This window comes from Perca fluviatilis, chromosome 5 (genome assembly GCF_010015445.1).
Source record: "Perca fluviatilis chromosome 5, GENO_Pfluv_1.0, whole genome shotgun sequence".
Lineage (NCBI taxonomy): Eukaryota > Metazoa > Chordata > Actinopteri > Perciformes > Percidae > Perca > Perca fluviatilis.
Window position 1 is genome coordinate 32905326 of NC_053116.1, and position 27820 is coordinate 32933145.

Sequence of the window (27820 nt, forward strand, 5' to 3'; positions counted from 1 at the left end):
AAATATAATACAAACAATAAATGCTGCAGCCCGACTGGCAGAAAGAATCGTGCTGTGATCACGAATGATGCTTCCCATTGAAATACATTAGTTTAAAAAAAAAAATCACGAAAATGAGATAAACGTGTTCGTGTACACAAATCAATAGATTAAAGTACGTGAACATTTCATGAACTGTGTGAGACTAGTTTGTGCCATATGATCCCCGTCTAACCAAAACTATTTTTGGTGTTCTTTCCTTTTGCCAGCATGTCTGAAAGATCCCAATGGTTGGATGACTTGTCTCCTTTCCCCCTCAGATAGTTTACAAACAGATGTTTTCGACGAATTTGCCAATCCAATATCCAATAATTCAATGACTCATGTGCATTCAATTGGTTTAGCTTCCAGTGCGTTATATTGTATTGTAATAGACAAGCAATAAAATACAGCCAGGCATGAAAGATTGATGTATTATCCAGTTGTTGTGCAGTTGCAAATAACCTAATATTCTACCATCGCTGACATTAAACACATTCTCAGGTCTCTATGAATCAGTACAAGGCCCACAGCAAAAGTCTGCCGTCATATCAAATGTTGTCTTTTTTGTGGTATTCAAGACTTTCTTTGGTTCTTCATCTTATTTGAATATTTTCAGTTAATGGTTCTTCATGAAGTTACAACAATTACATTCACTTTTCCCCGACGCTGTGAAGGCAGCATTTGAATGCACCTGAATAGTTCTTAGTTGCTTACTGCTGCCCTCTACTGGTTTAGATGAAGGTACCACACCTACAATTGATTCAACATAAAAAAAGAGTAATAATAACACAAAAGTTTATTATTAGTAGTATTAATATTATTAAACGTGTTTTGTTTCAACTCTAACATTCATTTACATCCTTCCTTCCTTCCCTCTTATTTCCCTTTTCTGCATTTCACCATTCTGCTGGAAGGTTTTCCTGACGGTAAACAGTATATAAGAGGGGCAATATTGTATGTGTCGTGGTATGTAAGTGTGTATAAGTACAACAGCATATAGTAGTAGGGTCAGTTCACACGTGTCAAACTCACGGCCCACGGGGCCGAACCCCGTGGGCCTTGAAAAAGAAGAAAAAGAATAATCACAGAAACATCTGAGAAAGCCAGAAGTCAGAAAAAGCAACAAAAATTACGGAATAAGCGGCATGCAGTATACAGTCAAAGATATTTAACTTTTTTCGATGGACAGTATGCATGTCAATAAACTACACACGTCTGGCCCTTGATGTGATTCTCTTTTCCTGTGTGGCCCTTAGTGAAAATGCGTTTTGACACCCCTGGGTCAGTTAGTTTGTCCTGCAAGCCTCCTCTTCAGCTCAGCATTCTCTCTTTGCAGCACTTTATTCTGAAAAAAAGAAAGAAAAGAATGATGAAGACGAGGCAACTGTTAAACAATGCAGCACTGAACATTACAAACATTTATAGAGTTCGTAGCAGCTGGTATAAATACCCTAATAAACTTAACCCCCAGCTCTGATGGTAATGTCAAATCAAAAGAACTAACCTTATGTCTGAGGGCTTCCACTATCAGGTCTCTTCCTCCCCTGATGCTCTCCTCTTTTTTGAAGCTCGGAAGACATCCCCAATAAGTGAGACCAGCAAGTGAGACTGAAAAAAAAAAAGGGGGGGGGGGGGTTAGAAAATGTATATTTCCAATATTCATGTTATGGTTTTCCTGCTAAAATAACAACAATAAACCATCAAATAGTTCCTATAGGGAATGCATAGCTGTTATGCTGTACTGGGGGATACTCACAAACTTCTTGCTCTGGAACAGATAACAGTGGTTCATGTCTGCTGCAGGGTGTCTAGCCACAAATCCAAAGACTTTGGGTGAAGATGGAAGGACGGCACAGAAGGAAATAGTGGACAGAGGGCACGAGTACAACAGAAACTGAGGGCATAGGAAGGACAACGAGAAGATTGAAAGTGATCATTCAAGGCCAAAGAAAGCGAGTGATTGAATCCTGCGTATCCTTGGACGGGTATCATGATAACTAGTAGGCTACACTTTTGTCACGCACCTTGGTTTTGTTTTCCAAAACGTCTATCCCACTCAGCGACAGGAAGAGATGGACTTTGCTCTTCTTCGCTGCCTTTTCTGAGGAGTATTTATCTGGTGTCTAGGGAAACGATGGGAAGGATTACATGTCATGTTTACTGAATGTTAACATATTAACAAGTCCATAGCTCTTATTGTGGATACAAACTTCCCATTAGAATACAAGTTTTTGATGTGCAGAAGAATCCCAGCATCCGAGTCAACAGTTTGCATGAAGAGTTGCATGGACATCAACGGGAAAAATGATATCAAGGGAAAGACTGTTTCCCTGTAAAGGGGAATAACAGCAACTAAAATGGGATGAGTCGTTGTTGCTGACCTTTAGGCTCTGAGCTGCTTCAGACAGGATCTGTAGTCCATCAGGACGGACCACCTCAACTCGGCCGAGAAACTACAGTTTAGAGAAATAAATGCACGAAGCAAAGACGAAAATGGTGTTTTAAACAAGGCTGAATATCAGATTAAGAAAAGCTGCTGTTCTATACTGCGAGATACATAATGTTTTCAGTATATATCGGGAGTCCATTCCATGAAACCAAGCGTACACTGTTGTTCAGCTGCCATTATTAATCACAAGTACTCTAATTTCCACATTCAGAATGAGATTTTCAACTGTCAAAAATCCGGATTTACCTTTACTTGAAAGGAGATCTCATTATCGTCCTCCGAGATGTCGCTCATTTTAACTCGTCTGGAGCCAAACTGAACCCTGCAGGCTGACATAAAGATGCATTTTAGACATCTAGGGGTACATACAAGTTTGAATCGTTAAAGAAGTACTGCAAATTCATCTTACCTTTGTGCAAATATACTTTAACCAGAGTGAATCGACTTGTTATTGCTATACAAACGGATGGGTGTAAAGTCTATTGGAGTCAATGAGTAACTATCATGTCTTCCTTATTGGCCTTTATCAGACATCCAGGATACCTGGACATGTCATTGATAAGCTGCCTCTCATGATTTATTGATGTCAAATTTCAGCACAAGGATGTGAAAACTTAGAATCACAGCAGTGTCCGTAATGTAGCAAGTTTAAGAGTTCTTAAGATGATTTTTAGACATCTTGTTTTTTTAATTATAAAGCAGGTCTAAGTGCTATATAAATACTGTGAAAGTATCAAAATGCTCAATCCACAGAGAAATATACACAGCCTGTATTCAGAAACTGTGCCTTCAAACGAGCAGTCTACCTATACTATATATAGGTAGAAAGTAATTCCCCGGCTGCAATAACGGTGCAGAGACTCTGTCAGCGAAGATGCAGAGGACCCAGATATGCTGACCAATCAGAGCAGACTGGGCTTTTGGGGAGGGGGGCTTAAAGAGACAGGTGCTAAAACAGAGCGTTTCAGACAGAGGGTGAATACAGTATATTTAGACAGACAGTATAAGAAAAAATAACATTTTTGAACTTTAAGCAGGTAAACATGTTCTAGTAGAAACCCAAATTACAAGTATGAACGTCAAAATGAGCGTAATATCGGCTGTTATTTCTTGCTAGATGGTAAGAGAAAGACATTTCTACTTTTCTGTTTCAGTATTGCATGAATTTAGAGGATAACAGGGTTTTGGGTGATTTCCCACTAGTACTGTGATTGGAGTCAGCATTTGTTCAATTTAAAGTTCTTTCACCAAAGGAAGACTATTTTGACCGTCTTAATATGTTAAGCTGTCATTTCTTGCCAAATGCTTTTGGAAGTGAATTCTTCAATTAAAAAGGTGAAGATTTGTATGAATATGAATATGGTTATAGTGAGTTCCCACTGATACCATGACTTTGATTGGAGACATTCGTCAAAAAAAAATTACTTTTTGTCATATTTGATAATCTGTGGAAAGAATTATGTTACTCTGCCTCCCCCTAGTGCTCCTAGTGGCATTTGCAAGCCTTCACTGCACCGGAAGATAAACAACCAATCAGAGCCAAGGAGTCTCTAACACAGTGTCAATCACTGCTTGTGAGATGAAACATTTTGATTCTGTTACTGCATTGCCTAATTCTCGCCTCAAATGTTTTCAGAAACCTATTTTAGTGTAGTTAAGCTGTAAAATGATAAAGTTTGGGACCAAGATGAGTGCAAACCAAACAGCCACTGGCCAGAGCAAACTAATTCCTAATGATTTTTTCACAGATGATCTGATTCATGTTGTAGTCAGGATAAAGTAAAGTTTTGAGCAAATATGAGAAAATAAATATTTAAGTAACCAACTGTAGCTTTAATTTTGATAAAAATAAGACTATTCATATATATATTAAGTAGTACTGTCAAACGATTAAAATATTTAATCGCGATTAATGTCATAGTTAACTTTTTATCTATTGTAAATATCCCTTGATTTCTTTTTGTCCCATTATTTTTTCTCATTTTAATGCTCTTATCAACATGGAAAAGTGGATCGGCTTGCTTTTTGCTTTAGTCGCCTGACTGAGGAGGCGGAGAATTCGCATCAGCTGTGTGCTCGGCTATCGAGCGGTATTTCAGACTGGACGCGCTGCGATGATAGCTCAGTTCACAACGACAAAACACACAGATCACTTTGGTCTTGTCAATGGAACCATTTGGCAACCTTTTAAAAGTAAACTTTCTATTCAGATTCTTATTGGCATCCATTTCGGCATCTTGCGCTCGCCATCCGCTCAAAACGTTAACGTTCTCGCAAGCCCAAACGAGTGTGTGCGGCGTGCCTGTGGTTTTGTTTCCGGTCTAGCTAGAGCCGGTGTGGTGTTGTAGTTGTTCTTACGTTACTAGTTGTTGAAACCGCAAAAAAACTACAAAGTTGGCTAGGCCAAAAAGAACGTCAATCTCAGAAAATTGATTGAGAAACTGCTTTGTCTTATCCAGACGTACTGTAGACTCACTGGGGGAAAAAAACACACAAAAGAACTTCCATACCAACTGTATTTATTGTTTGTTTACAGTGAGTGCCACCGAATCAATGCTCAATCATATATATAGATCTTTATATTAGAGAGTGCATACAATGTCAATGTCTTAATCATAATAAAACGAAGCAAAGCATTATTCTGGTCAAAAGGTTTTTTTTTTTAAAGAAAAAAAAAAAAAACTTTTTTTTTTTTTTGGGGATTGTTTTACAGAAGAGATGCAGGTTTTTGTTCTCAACAAAGAGCATATGAATGAAGATTTCAGTTAAACAAACAGAAAACTCAGACATTTAACTGCTGGTTGAAGCTCTGTCCCACAAAACAACTCAAGCAGTCTCTTCTATTTGTTTTAGGCAATGTGAGAAAGAGACAGACAGACAGACAGAAAGACAGACAGGTGGTGAGTGGACTCTAAAGTGAGCTGTAGATGTAGGTGAGAGCACAGAGAGATCCCTTTTTTTCCAGTGTGCTTTATGTGAATGAATGAGGGGAGGAACAGCTGAGATGAACACCACCACCCATTCAGATGGACAAAGATGCGATAGAGCTACTCTTCATTTTAATGGATAAGATTAATAACACGTTCCCCATTTTCCAACGGCAACAAATACACACAAGACTCTATTCCATCAGCGTCTATCTGCGCGGTTGGTGTGGCGACACAGTCATCGTGTGCTGCAGTCCTAGGAGTCGTTGACGGACATGGTCTCCATGGCGTTGGGCAGGTTCTGGTCTCCTCCTCCTCCCTGCTTCTTCTTCTTCCCCCCTCCATCCTGCTGTTTCTTTGCTTTCTTCGACATCTCCTGATCGATAGGAGCGGGCTTGACGAACTTAATGATCTCTGTCAAACCTGGGGTTGAAAGAAAATAAAAAAAAAAAAAAATGCATTTCAGCACTTCAAACAAATAAATGAATAAAACAAACAAAAAGAATAAACACACAACGTTGTACATATAAGAAAAAAAAATGAAGAAAAAAAAAACATACTGGAAAACTGAGCAAAGGAAACACGACCAATCAACAATTGAACTATGAGCGTGCTACGAAATAGTTTTCCAATGTTTTGGGAAATGTACAGTACTTATTCGCTTTCTTTAGTTAGATGAGAAAATGAATACCACTCCACACCGGTTGGGTTGGCTTAGCTTAGCACGACAGCTTCTCATTTCAGTTTGGTGTGGAATAAACAAATACCATTTTCGTTTTATGCTAAGCTAGGCTGACTGGTAGCTGGCTGTAGCTCCATAGACAGGAGTGTCATTGCCCGATGTGAGTCGAGTGCAGATGGGAGTTGCGCATGCGTCACTTTGCAACAAGTAGCCTAAAAGATGCTAACGAGAGACGTCTGTAATGTCAATACAGTAAAAATGGACCTACATAATGAAGTTTGTTCACTGCTGGCTACAAGTTAGCAATCAAACACAACAAAGGCTGTCACTTGAATGGCGTTTTGAGCTAACGTTAGCAATCAAACAATCATAGAATGCTAAAACGTTTTTGAAATGATTTCAATTATTATTATTGTATGTAAAGAGAAAAGTTTATTATTTTATGGATTTCACAAATTTCAGTATGATGCGTTAAGCCGTAAACCGTTTAAATCTGAGCATGCGCAATTCACATCTGCACTCGACTCACATCGAGCAGTGACAATGAGAGTTCTCATCTAACTCTTGGCAGAAAAAAAAGAGGAAATAATTCGTTTAAGGAGGTTGAATACAATTTGTTTAATTTTTTTGGCTCAACAGTACGGTTCCAAAAGTGATTTTCCCCATTTTTTTCACTCCATTGATCGTCCACACAGGCAACGCTGTTACGCTTAGGATTGTGGGTCGTTTTCTTGAAACAGGGTTGATTTCATACAGACTTGTGGCTTCTATAGGACCACAATCCCTTTTTTCAAAATCTCGTAGCTCGTGGTAAATCTACCTGGGATGGCTAAGACATCACGGCCAACAGTCCTAATCCTGATTCAGAATAGGAATATGGGATTTTCACTTTTCGCACTTCAGTGCCCGTGCGAGCTGTAGTTCCAATGAGACAACCTGTATTTCATTAACCCTTGGGTTGTCTACCCGTCCACCATGAACCTGATGTCATTCTGGGTCAATAGTGGAAAAAATAAAAATAAATTAAAACTTTTTTGGGGCACTTTTTCCGACACTTTATTCGCTTTTTAAAAAAAATTCATGTTCAATAAACCTAATTTAAATGACATTAGACTTAATTTTTGGGTTGAAAAAAAAGAAGCTAAAATTATGAATAATTTTAATTAATCATTAAGATCAGAGGATGTTGAGTGAGTCAAACTGGATACTTTTAAAACCATTTCATTTATTTTTTCAAATGCTATAAAATTGAATAAAACACCCAAAATTCAATTGAAGTAATCAATAATATTACCTGCAAGGAATGTTGTATGGATTCCATACAACTTACATGCATGCATTCACAGTATTTCTGGGCAATTTGGTTGAAAGAACCCCAAATTTCTGATATAAAAAAACTAAAAAAAGGGTCAAATTTGACCCGAGGACAACACAAGGGTTAATGAACCAAATGCTTCGTAGCATCTATGTGTTATCTTCTTGAATGAACAGACAAACACACACAGACACACAGACACACACAGACACACAGACACACACACAAAACCATTCAGCACAGCTTACCAGGAGGCATGAACGGCCTGAGCATCTCTGGAATAACGATGCCTTCCTCAGTTTGGTAATTCTCCAGGATGGCACACATCACACGCGTGGTGGCACACATGGTTGCGTTCAACATGTGCACAAACTCAGCCTAAAAAAAAATTAATATATATAAATAAATACATACAGAGAGAGGTGGTGTGTTAATAAAACCCTCAACCATATTCTGGAACTGAAATGAGCTGCCCAGCATCCGCCACAGTGGCATTATCGAACAGATCTTTGTATTGTAAGTATTGTGTATCGAAAACTCCCTCGTCATTCAATGCCCAATTTCAATATCTAGGTAGGGCTGGGTACTAAATGCAATACTTTTTAGGCACCGACCGAATTGCGTCTAAAGTATTGAGTATCGAAAAATGCCTCGTCATTCAATATTTAAGGAGTAAATCTCATCAGCGTCAGAGAGCCATTACGCATGCAGAGGGCTTCTACCAAGACCTAAAAATGTTTGTGATTGGCTGTCTAACATTACATGTTGTAGAGACACACAGGAAACTCTACGTTACGCAAAGGCTCATGTAGTAGGAGCTGAAAAATAAACCGAAAGATTTGTGTTCTAATGTGTAATGTAATTTATTTTTGTAAAATTGGTACTGAAAAAAGTATCATTTAGAAACCGGTATCGGAGTCATGGTATTTGTATCGGTACAGGTATGGAAGATCTTTGAACGATACCCAGCCCTAGTCGAGCTGCATGGCGGCGTTAGAACGGCGCACTCGCCTTGTCCATCATCTTCTTGGTCTGTCCGTAGCGGATGCGGAGGCGCCTGGCCTGGTAGTCGGTGCAGTTTGAGCAGGAGACCAGCTCTCTGAAGGCCCCAGAGCCAGGGAACCAGGCCTCCAGATCCAGCTTCTTACTGGCCGCGTGATTTAGGGCACCTGTGAGGACAAACGGTAGCAATTAGTTAGCTGACGTCACGGTCTGATCTTCATGCAAGCAATCGGCCCTCTAACAGCAGCCGGCATGTGTAACGTGTTAGTGCCTAAACGGTGCCTGAACAGATACTTTTAAAAAAGGTTTTTTAAAAAATAAATAAAAAATAAATAAAGGGAAGCCCAAAACGACAGTCAGCGACATTACAGAATGGCTTGTTAATTGCTAAGGCCATATGGTCAAAATGAAATTATTTATTAAAAATGTAATAACTTTAACTAACTTATTTCACCAGTAAATTGCTGGTTAACAACAAAAACAACCACTAGATGGGAAAAGGGTATTTTACAATAACTTTGAATGCACCGCAAGGCTGGCGTGGCGAGTTTCAAGTAAATGCACCGTCTGTGTTGTTTTTTCCCGAAAACGTCAGCTGCAGACTGTTGCTGTCCCGCTGTTGGAATCCTCTACAGTGAAATAAAGTCACACTTCACACCGTTTAACGTTAGCTGTCAGCATCGTCATTGTTTTTAATCCAGCTGCTGGCTAACGGTAGGCTAACGGTACGTGCTGCCTAGTGCCAGGTATTGCCTGGTGTTGGCTCCGTTTCGGAGCATCAGAGGGCAGCGCAGGCATTCAATTGACTCCGAAATCAGGCGATGAAATCTGCGTTGCTATTCGGTCCGGTAGATACCGGTCGTTAAGGCACCGGTGCCATATTAGCACCGGGTCTCGGTACCCAACCCTACTCCTGGTTGGGCGAAATTGCCTGCAAGTTATTGCCTCGACAGGAATTTCCTTTTTTTTTTTTTTTTAAACATTGCCTATATTATTTAATTCACAACTAATAATTATTTTCATTATCGATTCATCGTTTTCTCCATTAACCGTTCGGGCTCTTAAACAACGTCTTATACTTTCTCGTTTTGTCCAACCAACATGCCGAAACCTAAAGAAATTCAATAAACTATCGTATGAGACAAAGACGAGCAGAAATCCCTCATGTTTGAGAAGCTGGAAATGGGGAATGTTTGACATTTTTGATTGAAAACTGACATTTTTTGTCGACTAATTGTGAAATTTGACTAACCTTCACACACGTATTATTATCATAGGCATGGGTCGGTATAAGAAAAAAAAATGTTTATTCATTTTTTTTTTTTTTTTTAAAAAAGGTCTGTGTAAAAAACAATGCATTTTATTTTAAACACACTGCACACTGGCAGGGAGATGGACTTCTAAACTGTCCTTGAAGACTCAGAAAACAGCCCCTACCTTAGGAACGGTATGACTGAAAAGTTTAGCGGTTTTGAAACTTTTTCAAACCACGGTACACCTTGAAACCGGTAACCGGCCCATTCCTATTATCATCACTGTTTTAATGCATAAATTGAAGGAACCGACAGATTACGTTTCACCGAAATTGTATTTTATACATAATAAGATTTCACGTGATAAAATAAATCAATTAATTTCTTCAGGTGTCTTTGGAAGCAACCGGTTTTTGGTCTCCAAGGGCATACTTCCTGCCTGTTACGGGTCCCAATCACCATTCAGGAGAAGAACAATTGCATTCAAGAGCTTTATTTCTAGAGTACTTCTTCCCTTTGTAGTTCCCGGGGCTTACCACTTGTGGCACCGTTTGATCGGAGAGGATTCAAAGTCAGAGCTTTCCGTTTAGCGTGATCGTTTCTTCAAAAGTGACGCAGCTTCAACAGCTTCAGCGCTGTGTGTCTGACCTACCAGAGACGATGTTGACGATGCGATAGGGAATTCCAAGCGACTGGTAGAACTCTTCTGCCGTCCCGATCATCTCATCAAACATCTCCCAAGACTTGCCGTCATGTGGGGAGGCATAGATGAACTGCTCAATCTACAAAGAAAAACATAAGATCATTACATCGTTGATTTATTTTTTTACAAAATACTGAATTCTGGAAGGGTGAATTCATTATGTATCCCAAATCCTGATGTCAAATTTACTTGAATATTAACCATTATTCTCAGTCACTACTTTAGTGTGTGCTTAATTTAAATAGAGCTAATCAGCTAATTTAAATAGAGCCCGAACCGATAAAGGATTTTTAAGGCCGATATCGATACAAATATTTGACGATTTAAAAATCTGATATTCCGATATATCGGCCGATATACATTTAAAAAAGAAAATCCAGAAACACGCAACAAAACAAATAGATTTCCTAACATTAGCCATTTGAAGTTATTTAGGAGTCCTCGCTAAAATAATATGGTAATACAGTTTGTTTTATTGTCACAACAGAACAGAGGAACACCAAAATATATTAAAGTTCTGATAAATAAAAATACAAACTTAAGATATGAAACTTAAAGGGTTAAACAGGAGTGTTGCCAACAGGGACGTTGTAGAGCGCCCTCTGGTGGACAAACTACGCAACGCCAACACTCAGAACATGGTTGAAGGGTGTGGTGCGTCTGGTTTTATTATTTTTTTTTAATATAAATTTATCGGCCATTATAAATGCCGATAGCGATAGTTTGGAAAATGCCTAAAATTGGCAGATAATATAATTACTTAATGACAAAAAAATGCCCATGTACTTAATTTCAATGTTGGATTCCACTGACATTGCAAAGTAATATAAAGCGCCGCTTTTGTCCCACAACTGACCTTCTCAAACTGGTGCACCCTGAAGATCCCGCGGGTGTCTCGGCCATGGGAGCCCACTTCCTGTCTGAAGCAGGTGGAAAAGCCGGCGTAGCGGATGGGCAGGTCCTCGGGTTTGAGCCACTCGTCCCTCAGGAAGGCTGCGATGGGCTGCTCCGAGGTGGCGATGAGGTACTTCTCGTCTATGGAGTTGTCGTCCGACTTCTCGCTGCTCTTACCGATGACCTGGAGTCAACGCGTTCAGGGTTAGAGAAAGGAGCAGTCTCGCTGTGCCAGACCCTCCTCCACAGCGCTGCGGAGGAGGGTCTGGCTAGCCCACACAGCATTTCGGGATGGGAATGAAAACGTTCTCTTGTTTATGTCCAAAGTGCGAGAGAAAACTCAGATTGGACGGAAAGTCTAGCTAGCTGACTCAATTTAACATACAGAGATCTGAGGAGCAGTTAACCATGGTCCTCATAACTCCACTGGAGTTTAAAATTCCAACACAAAGAAAGCGGAAGGTAACTGACATCGGCGAAAAAGGAGTAGTCTATATCGACGACGTTTCATTTCCCGGATTGTTCAGGTGCCGCCCGAAATTCCTGCGGATGTCCCTCATTTCTGTCCAATCTGAGTTTTCTGTCGCACGACTAAAACAACTTTTGAACGTATGCATGTTCCACCAACACAAGTTCCTTCCCGGGGCTATTTTGCAGCGACTCCGTTGCTCCGTCCGGAGCTCAGCGCCGCCCAAGACAGATCCATGACAACACCTTCTTAAGTCAAAAAGAAAGAAAGAAAGTAAACAGTACCTTGTAAAGCTCTTCGTCAAACTGGCTGAGCTGGGCGACTTCCTGCATGACCTCTTTCCTCATGAAGAAGGGTGTGTAGAGCATGGTGTAGTTCTTGCTGTGCAGGATCCTTAAGGCGTAAGTGATCAGAGCCTGCTCCAGGAACACCAGCGGCCCCTGAACGCAACGGAGGAGAGGGAAACATCTTAACAGCTGGTCTGACTGTGTCTGCAGTGGCAGTATATATTTGATTACACTGTACTTGAAGGCATCTACATTAGAGTGACATGACACCGTCATGAACGTGTCATAAACACTATACAGTCCTTCCAGAAAAATGCGGAGTTTTTTTGTGATTGTTGCGGGCAAAAACCCTCGATTACGCAGCACGTTTTCTTAAAAAATGCGATGGAATATGCGGGATATGCAATTTTATGCGATGAAATTGCGGGAATTTGCAAAAATTGCGGGAACTTGCAAAAATTGCGGTTTGATGAAAAAGAGAGAAAAAAAAAGTGATTCCCCCAACACCCTGCTTTTCGATGATGTTCACGTCGCGTAATTATGTCACTTCATAACGTTCCCATGGCAACAGGGGAAAATGGCTGCTCTTGTGTGAAGTAAACGCAACATTTTTCAGCTTTCTGCTAAGATATATGTGACTTTTTTTTGCAACGAAAATGCGGGGATTATGAAATAATGCAAGCCTTGCATATTTTGCAGCGAAAGTGCACCATATTTGAAAAAATGCGGCCCCTGCATACATATGCGGACTTTGGCTGCTTATGCATTGAATTATGACCGTGATAGTCGATTTTTTCTGGAATAACTTAACTTTATTTTATTTTTTTTAGTGTTAGGGTTAAACGTGGGGTACACTCTCCGCAGCCGACCTGTCGAGCGCCAGTGTGACGTCATGGGAGCGCCGTGACTGTTTATACTTGCGCGTGGTGGTCGCGACACTAGTTGCAGTCCTCTCCTGAACGGAGGTGGCGCTAATGAGGAAAGGCTACAGACATTGCTATTTCTACGGACTAGAAGAAGAAGAAAAAGGTAAACAACGGCAGAACTGGCAGCAGCATTGCCGTCAATGCTTCGGTTTGATTCGATGACCTACTTCGTCGGATCAAGCCTTTCATTCGCCATAAAAGAGCTCATCTTAACCCAGTAAGTTTACAAGAGAGACTTGCAGTCACTCTGAGAGTCCTGGAATCCGGTTGCTCTCGAGCTCGTTCATGCTTCCTGTTTCCGCTTTGTCGCGCGGGGGGAAATAGAGTGGCGCCAGCTCGGCTACGGCGACTGTAAAACGGCCTTTAGGGTTCACGTGTTCACAACAGTGTCATATCACTCTTATGTAGATCAATTCAAGTGTTACCCTATATTTCAACTCACCTTCAGAAAGTAACCTCTGCTCCCAGCCACAACAGCGCCCCTCTCTCCATCGAAGCCGTCGATCATGACCACCAAATCCACATGGGAGTACTTCTTCTGGACGCTGCAGTCGCCCCAGGTACGCTCCACCTTGTTGTCTGCATCCTGTCAGGAGGACACGGGAGGAAGCCTTGGATTAGGATGATTCATCGACCAATCGACCAACAGAATGTCAATTGTTTAAAATGAGTCTTTTATCCAACAAGAATGCCGGGCGCCTGGGTGGCTCGCCTGGTGGAGCGCGCGCCCCTTGTGTAGGGGTTTGCTCCTCGGGCACAGCGGCCGCGGGTTCGACACCGACCTGCGGCCCTTTGCTGCATGCCTTCAGCTGTCCTGTAGAAATAAAGGGCCTAAAATGCCCCTAAACCCCTCCCAAAAAAAAACAAGAATGCCAAACATGCTCAGAGTCCTAGCTTCTGAAATTTGAGGATTGGCTACTTTTCTGGTTTTTTTTATATCCTTATGAACTGAATATAATTGGGTTTGGACCCGTTAATCAGAAAAAATTTCAATTATTTCACTCTAGCTAGCTACAGTTCAAGGAGTAGTTTGACATTTTGGGAAATTTGGCTTGTTTGCCAAGTTAGATGAGAAGATCGATATCCCTCTCACATGCCGAAAATAAAGCTAGAGTCAGGAGATAAGTAGCTAAGCTTAGCATAAAGACTGCAAACAGTGGGGAAGCTGCCAACCTGGGTCTGGCTTTCATATGAGGCGTACAGACACGACAGTGCTATCCATACTGTCAGCTAACTCTCAGAAAAAAAGTCTGTAGGCATGTTTCCAAAAGTGCTGAACTATTCACGTCCACGTGAAACATCTTCTATCTTTATAGTGCACTCAAGCATTCTCGTTGCAAATGAGATATTCATTAAAAAAAAAAAAAAAAGTATGCATCTGTTATTATAAAGTAATACTCCAGTTAAGCCAAACTGTGTGCAGTGTGAAGCAGCATCAATAACTGATATGACGAGGCATTACATGTTGTTCATGGCAGTCCAGGAGAACTGCAGACAAAGCATAAAAACAGGATGTTTAAGTATCTTTAACACCCCTAAACACGGAACTCCCTGTGAGTGGAATACTTTCGGTTTTGCTCTGTGCACCAAAACTATTTATAATGCAATTTGTAGTAGTTACTAGCTGTAGTTCATAATGCCTTGCAAATATTTGACATTTTAGTAGATGTTCTTAAAAAAAAGGAATTGCTGGATCATGTGTTATCTAATGCACTTTACAGACTGATCTCATGAAATAGCGTATGTATGACAATTCGTATGCCATTTTGGCGTGTTATCAAGACGCATAATCGCTTCTTTGCGTGTTTATCAACGCCGTTCGGCCGCCATTGACCTACATTCCGTGTGAATTTTTGCCGTAGCGAGTAGTATGAAACACTGTACAATTATAGTTATAAGCGCTCGTAAATATCCATGTTTTAGAACAATAATCATGACCCATTAAAAAGCATTTTATAGTGACTTAAGGTCAAGTATCATAATACTTAATAATTGCTGGTCACTCACTGACATTTTTTTCACGGATCATAGTGTATTACAATTCTCATAGTAATACATTGTGGCCTATTATCTAAAATCAATTTAGTGTTTAGAGTGAGTAAGGTTTGGGGGGGAAACATCACATTAATGAAATGTAAAGGTCTATCATTCAGTAGTGTCCAATGGAGTACCTTACCAGTACTATCCTATAAACCATTAATTATACTCTCCCCTTTCACCTTTTTATTATTAGCCAACATTTGAAGTGCAGTTTTATCTCACGTTTGGTCAACTATGCACATTTAATGTCCCCAGTAATAGAAAATACCTTAAGTGCCTTACCCTCAATCATTAAAATATACATTTATAATTAGAAAGTTTCTTAGTAACTCAAGAGTATTGTACTTTGATTGTTCTGATGCATTCCTTTGTTTATTCTTTGTGGATGTAGTAAAAACTTTGTCTTAAATAATTTCTCTGCATTTCAAAGTGCTCATTTCTTACGTCTGTTATTATTGCTGGCTGATTGTATATACTTACATAAAAATAAAGGCTATGATTTTTCACACTTTTCTGGCACTGAGATAAGACATGTTAAACCTTTATAAAGACTCGTAACATCTTGTCTTGTTGCATGAATTCACAACACATTTAAATGAAACAGTGACGTGGACTGACTAATATGCAACAATGAATTTATTTTCAACAGGAATATAAACAATACGAAAAAAGAAATAATCAAACTGAGGAATAGCCTCAGGGCCAGATGTATGTACATTTTCTAAAAGTAGCGTTATCTGTGCCATGGCCAACCCGCAAGAAAGCACACGCTGTGATCCATAGGCTTACGTTGGATTTACCAAACCTGCAGTTCATCGGGTAATCAGCGCCTTTTTCTTCTCACTATACCGTAAATTGTGCGCATTTAAAAGCGCAATTGAATGGGCCTCCTTCTCTCTTTCTATCATGGATCAGCCACCAAGTCAGTCAAAACAAAGATTTAGCAATAACAGCTTGATGAGTGTTATTTCGGCGTTAGTGGTGGGCAACTGTATGTATTGACTAGTGCGCTGTAGCAAAGCATTAAATACTGGTGCTATGATACGGTGTGCAGACTGTAATATCCCCACTGCTGATGCTATGACTGTTTGAAATGATCCTGATGCCAATATGTGTAATGTAGCGAGGAGTTTACCAACATCTGGATTGGAATGTGAACGCTGAGTCGGCGATTCGATTACACCTGCTTTTACCTGCGCTGTCACGGGCGGTTTTTGTACATACTGCAAAATACATAATTAGGCGCTGTCATGACCTGGCTCAGGTGGTCATAACAAAGAGGGAGACAACACCATGTTAAATGTTTAAACAATACTTTATTAAACCAAATTGAACCAGATTAGACCAAATTAACTATATACAGAATGGGATGTGGGAATCAGTAGCGTCAGTGGTGTAGGGTGTGCATGAGTGAAATAGGTGCGTGTGTGTGTTGTAAAGTGTAAGCTCAGCAAAAAGCAAACCTAGGACAACCTAACCAAACATAACCAAACCTTGGTGTGCCTGTGGGTACAGCCAGAGCAGAGAGAAGAGACACAGGATACTGCAGCTTAATGCTACGTTTACACGTGGTCGGCTATTTTCATAAACGGACATTTCAACCTCTTAGTTTTAAAAAATAACATCGTGCACAGCTGTCAGTTTTCAGAAAAGTGTTCGTTTACACGTACTCGTGTACACGTACTCGTGTACATATGCCGTCAATGCCAAACCTGTAGTTGGCAGTGTAACGAGAAGCTCAAGCCCACGTTAGCCAATCAGAATCCAGGAAATAGCAACAACAGCAACAAATCACTTCCTCTCTCTTCTCTTCCTCGGCTGCCCAAACCCCCTTTTTTCTCAGTTTACATGCAAACGTGCAAACGAAGTTTTCCCAAATCTCCACTCTGGACGGAGTTTTTAGAAAGAATCGTTTTCAGAGGCGAATTCTCCGTTTGCGTGTAAATGAAGGGCGCAAACGAAGGGAAATGTCTCAGTTTGTCAAAATAACCATGTACGTGTAAACGGGGTACAAGTGGCCACAGCACACCAGACCCAGCTGAGCTGAGTTACTCTAATTAGTAACCTGTAAAGAGGAGGCACAAGTTCAGACACACCTCCTCAAGGTAGACCGCAAAAACAATTACCGGTAAATGACACCGAAGGGCATCACATCTCCTCCCTCCCTCCTCCATTTACCAACTGGGGCACATGACAGGGCATCCTGCAATAATTCTACTATAGGCCTACCCGGCACGAGGGAACCTCCCCAAAACCTGCACCGTCTTGCCACCCTTGTCACACCTCAGCAACTGGATCCTGAAGCAAATTCAGAGGAAGAGAGAGAGCAAAAACAGAATGGGGCACTGATGGAAACCCCAAGGTTAGCATAGACAATTAGCGCATTTGCCTTGGAACACAATGTCTGCCACAACGTACGCAGAGGCACCCAACCCGGCCCCGACCAAAGGAGCAAAGTCTCAGACACAGCAGGGTAGAAGTACGGCCTCCCGGTGAGCTGAAAAAACATTACGTGCCCCGATGTAAGTAGCAACATTCCATTTCAACCGAGGCCAAAAACAATACTGTAAAATACAGTGGCACATTTTACGCACCCCCAAGATGTCCCACTTTCAAAACCACATCACGCAGTTTGGTGGGCACCACCACCTGAACAATTGGGTCCCCAACAAACCTGTCACCACAGGGCAACCATTTCCTTACCAGCAGCTCTTCATGAAGGAAATAACCCTGAACTGTACCTTTCAACTTACCCACTGGACTCACCCGAGCCCACACTAGAGGCCATACAAACTGGCAAGTCCAACTTCCTCCTCGCAGTTTCCTGATGCATTTTCTCCAATTCAAGCTTTTCTGCCCGCCAAAGTTTCTCCAACTCCAACTTTTCCTCTCTCTCAAAATGCCTCTCTCAAGGGAGAGGCATTATTTAACACACCACATTCAAATAAAGACATCAAAACTCTCCTTTTAATCTTATCCTTACAAAATTTCCCTGCAACAGAAATGTCATAATGATCATCTATCTCCAACAACTGATCCTTTTTACAACCATTTACAAAATCTACTGTGGGGCCCTCAAAAAAAAAAAAAAAAAATCAGACATGGAAGCCATCATCACAAAGGACAATACAGAAAACTATACATCAACCATCACAGTCGCACTTTAGCAACTGTCAGCCCAACGACAGAGAATTTCTCCCTAACTGCCTAGCCAAAAGCTAGCCAAAGCTCAACCCTAGGCTTCGTGTGGTACTTGCGGTGCATAGTTATACACGGCATTGACTGCAATAATAACCATTATATGCATTCAATGACATTAGCCCGGCAGCCCGAAAGAGCAACCAAAAATTGGCGACCCTCCAGCTGCAGCGGATGTGCCCCTGAAACAATCGCTCTAGCCACAAAAAACAAACGGACACCATCCCTGGATAAAAGCACCCTACAACCTGACGGAGAAACTTCTGTCCACAGGGCAACAGACAGTAACAATCGTTCTCTAAATTAACCACAGAAAAATCACCTCACAAACAAAGGCTTCCAACAAAACACATCTCCCAACAAAGAAAAACAAACCCTGCGAAGCACAGCTAAAATCAACCTTTAGCTGGACCAACCAATTAACACTAAACACACCACTACTAATATAACTTAATTTAACGAGCACCCACTTTTCATGACCTGGCTCAGGTGGTCATAACAAAGATGGAAGACAATACCATGTTAAATGTTTAAACAATACTTACCAAATTAACTATATACAGAATGGGATGTGGAAATCAGTAGCGACAGTGGTGTAGGGTGTGCATGAGTGAAATAGGTGCATGTGTTGGTGTTGTAAAGTGTAAACTCAGCTCTTTATGGGAAACTCCCACTTTCCCCTTGCGATAGTACATCTGGCCCTCAGTCTGCGTCTTCAGGCAGGCAACAGCAGCATAGGGTTTTCCTGAACCAACTGAAGAAGCGCTGGACTCCGCTCTTCTTTTCAACCTTAACCTGGCTGATTGTCAGGTCATCCTGCGCTGCATCATGGGTGATTGGAAGAGCCTGTAGAGCCGCAGTCACAGCTGAGTCTGGTTCTCTGGTGATCTGCTCGCTCAAGTCCTCACTATTCAGGGCTGATGTAGCAAAGTTGGCCTTTGGTGCAGGCTGCTCAGCTGGTTCAATCTGGCTGATTGTCAAACCATCCTGGACAACAGCGATGGTAGGCGGTTCATCAGCAGGGGTCACAATAGGTGTTGGAGCATTAGCCACAACAGAGTCTGGTTCTCTGGTGATCTGCTCGCTCAAGTCCTCACTATTCAGGGCTGATGTGGCAAAGTTGGCCTTTGGTGCAGGCTGCTCAGCTGGTTCAATCTGGCTGATTGTCAAACCATCCTGGACAACAGCGATGGTAGGCGGTTCATCAGCAGGGGTCACGGTAGGTGTTGGAGCTGTAGCCAGAACAGAGTCTGGTTCTCTGGTCATCTTCTCACTCAAGTCCTCACTATTCAGGGCTGATGTAGCAAAGTTGGCCTTCGGTGCAGGCTGCTCAGCTGGTTCAATCTGGCTGATTGTCAAACCATCCTGGACAACAGCAATGGTAGGCGGTTCATCAGCAGGGGTCACAGTAGGTGTTGGAGCTGTAGCCACAACAGAGTCTGGTTCTCTGGTGATCTGCTCGCTCAAGTCCTCACTATTCAGGGCTGATGTAGCAAAGTCGGCCTTTGGTGCAGGCTGCTCAGCTGGTTCAATCTGGCTGATTGTCAAACCATCCTGGACAACAGCGATGGTAGGCGGTTCATCAGCAGGGGTCACAGTAGGTGTTGGAGCTGTAGCCACAACAGAGTCTGGTTCTCTGGTGATCTGCTCGCTCAAGTCCTCACTATTCAGGGCTGATGTAGCAAAGTTGGCCTTTGGTGCAGGCTGCTCAGCTGGTTCAATCTGGCTGATTGTCAAACCATCCTGGACAACAGCGATGGTAGGCGGTTCATCAGCAGGGGTCACAGTAGGTGTTGGAGCTGTAGCCACAACAGAGTCTGGTTCTCTGGTGATCTGCTCGCTCAAGTCCTCACTATTCAGGGCTGATGTAGCAAAGTCGGCCTTTGGTGCAGGCTGCTCAGCTGGTTCAATCTGGCTGATTATCAAACCATCCTGACTGACAGTGCTGGTAGGAGGTTCATCAGCAGGGGTCACGGTAGGTGTTGGAACTGTAGCCAGAACAGAGTCTGGTTCTCTGGTCATCTTCTCACTCAAGTCCTCACTATTCAGGGCTGATGTAGTCACTGTGGGTTCAGCAGGAGGAGTCGGAGGGGGTGGATGAGCTGTAGCCACAGGAGCTTTTAGGCTGGGCGCAGAGGAAGAATCCTCTGTATCCGTCTCTGGGGTAAACTGCTCTGCTGGTTCAATCTGGCTGATTGTCAAACCATCCTGACTGACATTGATGGCAAGAGGTTCATCAGTAGGGGGAACAGAAGATGGCAGAGCTGGAACCACAGCAGAGTCAGCTTCTAGGCAGAGCACAGAGGCAGATGATACCGTTTCATCCAAGAAAATATTGGCAGCAGGTTCAGCATTGGGAGTCAGAGGAGTGGGTGGAGAAGACAAAACAGAAGATTCTGGATCTTGGATTGGTTCACCATCTTCCTCCAGACCAGGGTGCTGGGTGCAATCATTTTTGGTGCTTGAATTTGCAGGCACAGGAATATCAGTCTGAGGCTCAAGTACTCACTTTTCAGAGATGATGTAGCAAAGTCTGCCTTTGGTGCAGGCTGCTCAGCTGGTTCAATCTGGCTGATTATCAAACCATCCTGACTGACAGTGATGGCAAGAGGTTCATCAGCAGGGGGAACAGAAGATGTCAGAGCTGGAACCACAGCAGAGTCAGCTTCTAGGCGGAGCATAGAGGCAGATGATACCTTTTCATCCAAGAAAATATTGGCAGCAGGTTCAGCACTGGGAGTCAGAGGAGTGGGTGGAGAAGACAAAACAGAAGATTCTGGATCTTTGATTGGTTCATCTTCCTCCAGACCAGGCTCCTCATTCAAATCTCCAGCCTGGGGGTGCTGGGTGCAATCATTTTTGGTGCTTGAATTTGCAGGCACAGGAGTATCAGTCTGAGGCTGAAACAGCACAAGGACCTCTTTCACTGCAGCATCAACAATAGTGTTCAGCACCTCTGCTGCAAAGCAGTTAAGCCCTCTCCTCAGGACGTCTTGAGGGTACATCTGCCTAACCATTTCCTGGATAGACAGGACCATGCTGTCTCTGATGGACCGGGAGAAGTTGACCCGATGGTGCACAGTGGACAAAGCAGTGGAGACCCGGTCCAAAACAAACTTTGTGACACCAACAGCCATTTCACTGAGCTGCTGGGAGGGCATGTTGAGGAAGGTGCTTGGAGGAGGTAACCAGAAGCCCTGCAAGACTTTTGGTAGCACCTCCATCACCACATCTCTTGGGCCAAGCAGTTTGGAGCTGGGGGCCGACTGCAGCTGCTGTGTCAGGCTCCTGCCATACTCCTGAGCCAAATTAACCAGCTTTGGATGTTGAAAACAAGGAGGGATGTCTTCTGGCGACTGGAGTAGCCTTCTGGCTTCAAACTCAATGTCCCTCATTTTCATGCTGTTGATTACCTCCCAAACCAACATGAGAAGAGGCTTGGCATCTTCCTCATCAAAGTCCTCCAATTCAAACTCCCAGAGCTGCACTCTCACCGTAGCTTTGCTTTGCTCTACCAGCAGGTCTGTCATATCTTCAACACTCACCTTAGATGGGATACTACTTTCACACTGAAGCCTCAAAAGTTCAATCACCAATGCAATATTGGTCTTGTAAGACTTCACATGCCAGCAGAGCTGCAAAGCGCGCTCGTATATGGTTGTGTCGAACAACACCCTGATGGGTCTGTAGATGCCTCTGCTTCCTTCAACGAACTCCATTGGTATGTTGTTGTTGTCAGGTTGTAGGTTGTTGTCAAAGTGACAATGAAAAATTTCCAACGATTTCTAACAATAGACTGGAGAGTAGAGAATACTCAAACACAGTTAATTCAACAAGCACAAATGAACAGTACGTGTTCAGGCTGAAGAGTGTATTAAGAATGATTTTGATTGAATCACTGGAATTGACTTGTTTTTAAATGTCAACACTACATAATCAAAACCATTGCCATGGTAACGTATAAACTTGAGTGTGTTAAGAATGAAGAATGATTCTGATTGAGTCACTGGAATTGACTTTTTAGAACTCTTGTCTTTAAGAACTAAAGTCTTCTAGAATTGTTTTTTTTTAATTTATTTTTAAATTTCAACACTACAAAACCTCATACTAACACCTAAATACTCAAATATTTTCACAGAAACTATGACAGTTATCAATTATCCTGAGGTCAATGTGCTGTTTTTACATTTATATGATATTGCATTACAACTCCAACAATAACACTGCTGTTTTCAACTATAATGATGGTTTATATTTCCAAACCATATTGGTGTTTTTTTGGAGGGAGGTGACAACAACAATATTAAATGCACAGCATTACACCAGTGTTTCCTCTAGGATTTTTTTTAGCAGTGGGGGCAGATCTGTCGGACCCCCCCGCGCCCCGCCGGCAAATGTTTTACGTATTAAACAGAAATGACACTTCGCTGCAACACAAACAAAATATTTATTCACCTCTATTCACACACAATGAGGCATATTTTCATTTCGTTTTGACTGAACTGTATTTTTGAGGAACTGTAGGTCTACAAAATGATTTTTACAAGAAATTCTTCATAGTGAAACCAAAACCCAAAGTAGGCTATAGTATGAAACCATTCATAATGAAACTAATTGCATATTTACCTCAGTGGCAAAGTTGGCAGCCTTGCAGTGTGCATTTGATTTTTCTTGGCTTTTGGAAATATAACTCCAAGGCTGGGTTACACTAGAACGGCCAGGACGGTCATTTTGACAGTTTTGAAATTTATATGTGTAATAACTTTTCTAAATAAAATACAATCCTGCTGGTACCTGACTTTTCCTAAAAGAGTCTGTATTTTCATTTAAAATAGTTTTTATATACTGTACATTACACAAAAGGCAAAGAAAATACAATCTCTGTCTCTGTCAGAGAAACGTAACTAGCGGTCTCGAGTAACAAGTGTGGGCAATGCATCACCGATGGGCTGAAGGCAAAGCCAGAGTCGGTAACGTAGGCTACGGCGTGGATGGTTCTGAATCAGAAGAAAAGCACCGGGCGATCACTCTGTGAACGGCGCAGTACACATAGACGGTAGCTGTCTACGTGTTCATATAACTTTATACATGCTACAACTGGCTGGAATCATTGCACACATCCTCTCCAAGGAGTGCACCAGCTGTAAATTGTCCAGAGGAAGTTCATGCAGCAACTGGCAGAGGAGCTGAGAGCGGAGTTTATGGAGGAAAAAAAGGGCAGCGGCGCACGGTCCAAACAGCGGGCGCACCGCAGCAGACATCAAAACGGAGGCAGTGCCTGCCAGGTTAGGTTAGGTTATGTTATAAATGTTCAAATAACATACTTTTAATTGTTATTTGGCTGTGAATTATGTTGAATGAATTTCCCCCAATATGTTTCATGAATGTATGAAATAATCACGGTTTAGCCTACTATGCCATGATATGATATCAAGAATCAACAGCCACGTGCAATTTAGCTAGCAAAATGAAGAAGAACTATAGAATAATACAGGCTTAAATGAACTGACAACATAAGTTATACGACTTACAGTTGTAAAGAATGCACACATGCCATCTCAACCGGGTCCTCCGGACAGCCTGTCTCTTTTTTCTTTCTCCCTTTTCTCCGAGTGGCACACGTGCCCACTCGCGTTTTGAAGCGCGTGTCTGCGCTATTCTCCGTCGCTGTGCTCTTTACAATCACTGCTGATAGACGGCTTTTTGTGTGTGTGTATATATATATATATATATTTCTGATACCGTGGCGGGAGAAATCTAACCGTGGCGGATCGCCACGTGCCAATCAACTTAGAGGAAACACTGTTACACTGTGTATGTATGTATGTATGTATGTATGTATGTATGTATGTATGTATGTATATATACACACACGATGTTAATCTACAGGACCCCATCCCTCTATAAAATCTTGAAATTGCAATGCAAGGGAAAATACTTTTTATCCAACTTAATATAATTTGCCTCATTAATCAACTCTTTGCAGGTATAGTCAAGCCAGGTGTTAAAGCAGACATATTATGCTTATTTTCAGGTTCATAATTGTATTTTGAGGTTGTACCAGAATAGGTTTACATGGTTAAAGTTTCAAAAAACACCATATTTTTGTTGTACTGCACATTGCTGCAGCTCCTCTTTTCACCCTGTGTTCCTGTGTTGTTGCACCATTAGTATTTCAGTTATCCCTTTGTTAAAATTTAAGTTATGACCACCAAATCACAGAAACGTACCGATAATTTTGCTGATTGTAGTTGGTCAGTTGAAGTCTTGGTAAGGTAACGTAACTCCATTTGTACAGGTCCTATCCCCTGACCAATCAGCTATCCTAACCTCAACCACTGGAGGTGAAATGCCTAACCCCAACCAATCGAGCTGCTTCCTAGGGCGGGTCGTGGCATGGCAGCAGATCACAGTCACACAAGCGAGCAGGTTTAATTTTAGGATTTCCAACGTTTTATTTATCAATTTAATAAACCAACTATTTAGTCAGATAGGTATTTGTTGTGAAAGAAATACAGTTACAATTTCAAGCATTTTCATGCATTTTATCCAAAATGCAAGCACTTTTCAAACCTTGAAAACACAACATCAAAATTCAAGCATTTTCAAGGATTTCAAGCCCCCGTACGAACCCTGATGAGAGGACGTAAGTCGGCGGAGGTTGGTTGGGGTGGTTGATGGTTAAAACACAAGACTGTCACCCAGGAGAGCCGGGATTGTGTCCCGCGTGTGGCGTTTTTCAACCTTTTTTTTTTTAAGCGTTCCCCAATGTTCCAATTTCCTAAACCCAACCATTTATTGTTTTCTTAAGTGTGACGTTGGTCACTGTCGTGTTTGTCATTTTTTGTGTTACTAAAGCCTTTCCCAATGTTCTTTTCCTAAACCCAACCTTTTTTTTTTTTTAACACAGGTGTGACGTTCTCGCGATAACACGCCACGTGGCGGGTATGTTTACATCCGCTGTACACAGCGTAGACATACACGTGGATAGCTCAAAATGCATACAGATAATACACCATTTGGCTTTAGGAACGTGGCGTGTATGTTTACGCAAAGTCATGATGCCATGTTGGCACTTCATTAGTGAAGCTCATGTCAATCAATGTGACAATATGTGACAATGGATAAGGCTACATTAAATGCATGATTAAATCAAAGTAATGTCTTATCGGCTCCTAACCAGCCTGTATCAAACCACTCACCTCGTCATTGCTGATGGGTACGGATGGGTGCAGGAGGTTGCCGATCTCCCTCAGGTACTCGAAGCGCTCCGCCTCCAGCTTTATCCTCTCACTGTCACATTTCTCCACCGCCTCGTCCACTAACAAACGCACCTTCTTGATCTGGGTTACCGTCAGGGGCTGTCACAGGAAAAGGAAAATGTGCAAACAATTAAACCAACATTGTGTCATTTTTTGAGTTGATTCCTAGCAAAAAAAAAACTGTTCTTTCACAAATATGCGCTCATTCATGTGTAATTACTTCCACCAACAAATCAAAGTATTCTCGTACGCGTAGAGTCTGCCATTCAGAATACATAGGAGCGAGTCGCTCGAATGGCGGCAGCCATGTAGCGCCTCCATCTTTAAAATACTAGAAAGTAATATTCAGTTGGTTGTCATATACAATTTCACCGCTAGATGGGAGAAATTCTTACACAATGTAGCATTAAGGAGAAGCAAAGAAAGAAAATTAAGCAATTTGCGTGTTATTTCTTTTCAGAGAGTTGTATATAAAAACACGCAAAATTGCTACCATGCAGGTGGGGATAAGCGCTTTAGACTAGAGCGCATACAGACTGTCATACCGCTAGGGTTTCAGCTGTTAGGGACTCCACGTTCTGTGCTTCCTCAGGTAGAGACTCATCCTCCCCAACTGGTTCCTTCCTCTGCATCCACAACATAGAAAGGTGTTAAAGATGGCAAAAAAAATAAATAAAATACAGTTCAAAACTCCCTCTCAGGTCTGGTTAGTGGACACATACTGACAGTGTTACATCTCCTGTCTCACTCTATATTAAAAATGACTTGTTCAGTTCATTTAGTGTCCTGAATGCTTCCATACCTTCATTCTCTCTCCAATGCTCTTGCTGCAAAGGTTCTTAGCTTTGTTCAGGTTGTCTGCAGTGAAGCGGCCTGTTAGGGGGTGGAAATCACAGTCAGTCAGTCCAGAGACTGTGCTTTTGTGTGTGTGTGTGTGTGTGTGTGTGTGTGTGTGTGTGTGTGTGTGTGTGTGTGTGTGTGAAGTGAGTTTTGTGCTTGTTAAGTGATATTGTGAAGATCTGCTGCGTGTCACTGGTCCATGAGTTTGTGTATGTATTGTACTGCATCTGTAATATTTGTGTTTTCTTCATGAGGACATAAATAAATGGTTACAATGTGTGTGTGTGTGTGTGCTGCATTAGCAGTACTAACGTTAGTAACAGGTGTTGCTGTCAGTAACAATTCACACACCCTCATGCAATAAAAAACGATAAAATGTAAATAAACTTCCTTTGCCATTTGAACAATTCAGTCGCGTCATCATGCTGGGACAGAATGACTGTCTGTAGCTACACTGCAGGGCGAGGTTGACTTGTCATGTTGCAGTCTGGGATTGCATCAGATTGCACCCGGCATCGCTAAGCTAACCCAGCATTAGCCAAACTTGTGTATAATATCAGCCAATAACACTATGGAAATGCGTGGTTAACGAGTGCTTAGCATTCACCCGTTAAAAACATGATATTAAGACACTGCCGTTCACTACGTTGAGAATGACCATATGGCTCATTTGGTTTCGTTAAATGGTGCTAGTAGCGCTACTATTAGCCCCATTGCGTGCTATTCTCTTCCTCTGTGAATGATCACACCAAACCTCATTCAAATATGGCTATAAATTGTTGCCAAATTTACTGACAAACACTCACGTCTTGTACAAGATAAATAATTTCGCACCCTGTTAAAATCATGTCCACTAGCCAATACGGCATACATATAATGCACCAATCAACACCTTAACGATTTCAATAGTTAACTTTCTGAAAACAAATCGCAGCTTCCACTGCAGTGTGTAGCCAGCGTTCACCGAAGTTAAGGTTAGAGCGGTGGCAAAGTGTGAAGTTACCAAGTGAATTCATTATAAAACAGATATTTAGAGCAGTTGTATGCATTTCAAGTTAACCGAATAGAACAACTAGTCCTAACAATGAGTAAAGCCTTTACGTTTTCAAGATGGGATGTAACATATAGCTATATTCGCATACTAACAATAAAATGACAGATTTCTGTAAGGGACTTGGGCTTGAGCTCCTCGCCAGTGTAAAATTCACTGACGCTAAGCTAACATCATTAGCCACTGCGCTAACGTTAGCTACTGTGACTGAAACAGAAACCAAAGGGCACTCACATTTTCTCCACTCTGTATCTGCGGCGACCAGTTTATCGACGAGGGTTACATCTTTAAACCTCTTCCTTTGTGTCTCACGGATGATTTCTGGATCGCCACCTTTGTCGGTGCGAAACTGGTCCAGGTCGAGCACCATCTTTCCACGCTGTCTCTCAGAGAGAGCTGACTGAGCTCACAACGATGATTCCTCCAACCGGGTTGCCAATTCTTGTTGCTCAAGTCGCTAAACCGTAAGCACGGTTACACACATATGCCTACATATTACTT

At 41.9% G+C, this 27820-nt stretch overlaps 2 protein-coding genes and 1 pseudogene across 2 annotated transcripts; all 3 read right to left on the minus strand.

Moving 5' to 3' along the window:
* Positions 1-369: 369 nt before the first annotated feature.
* Positions 370-2975, minus strand: LOC120558494 (annotated as a pseudogene).
* A 2457-nt stretch (positions 2976-5432) lies between these two features.
* Positions 5433-27689, minus strand: sars1 (seryl-tRNA synthetase 1). Its single transcript, XM_039801314.1, has 11 exons — positions 27554-27689; positions 26231-26301; positions 25974-26054; positions 25369-25527; positions 13371-13514; positions 12000-12155; positions 11209-11430; positions 10302-10431; positions 8406-8563; positions 7643-7772; positions 5433-5820 (listed from the first exon to the last, which is right to left on the minus strand). The coding sequence occupies exons 1-11, from the start codon at positions 27687-27689 to the stop codon at positions 5654-5656; spliced, it is 1554 nt and encodes a 517-aa protein (XP_039657248.1). The 3' UTR covers positions 5433-5653.
* On the minus strand, positions 18525-22214 carry LOC120559545 (cell surface glycoprotein 1-like). Its single transcript, XM_039801313.1, has 2 exons — positions 20976-22214; positions 18525-20598 (listed from the first exon to the last, which is right to left on the minus strand). Exons 1-2 carry the CDS (start codon positions 21883-21885, stop codon positions 18869-18871), a joined length of 2640 nt encoding a protein of 879 aa, XP_039657247.1. The 5' UTR covers positions 21886-22214; the 3' UTR covers positions 18525-18868.
* Positions 27690-27820: the final 131 nt, after the last annotated feature.

Bases quoted from the DNA above. Each gene is read 5' to 3' on its own strand.
- LOC120559545 (XM_039801313.1), bottom strand. From the start codon at position 21,885: ATGGAGTTCGTTGAAGGAAGCAGAGGCATCTACAGACCCATCAGGGTG. The intron at 20,599-20,975 runs GTCTGGAGGAAG...CCCAGCACCCTG, and splicing joins AGATTTGAATGAGGAGCCTG to GTCTGGAGGAAGATGGTGAA.
- sars1 (XM_039801314.1), bottom strand. From the start codon at position 27,689: ATGGTGCTCGACCTGGACCAGTTTCGCACCGACAAAGGTGGCGATCCA. The intron at 25,528-25,973 runs GTATGACAGTCT...TTCCTGTGACAG, and splicing joins TAACAGCTGAAACCCTAGCG to CCCCTGACGGTAACCCAGAT. The intron at 13,515-25,368 runs GTGAGTGGTTTG...TCCTCCTGACAG, and splicing joins TACCCATCAGCAATGACGAG to GATGCAGACAACAAGGTGGA.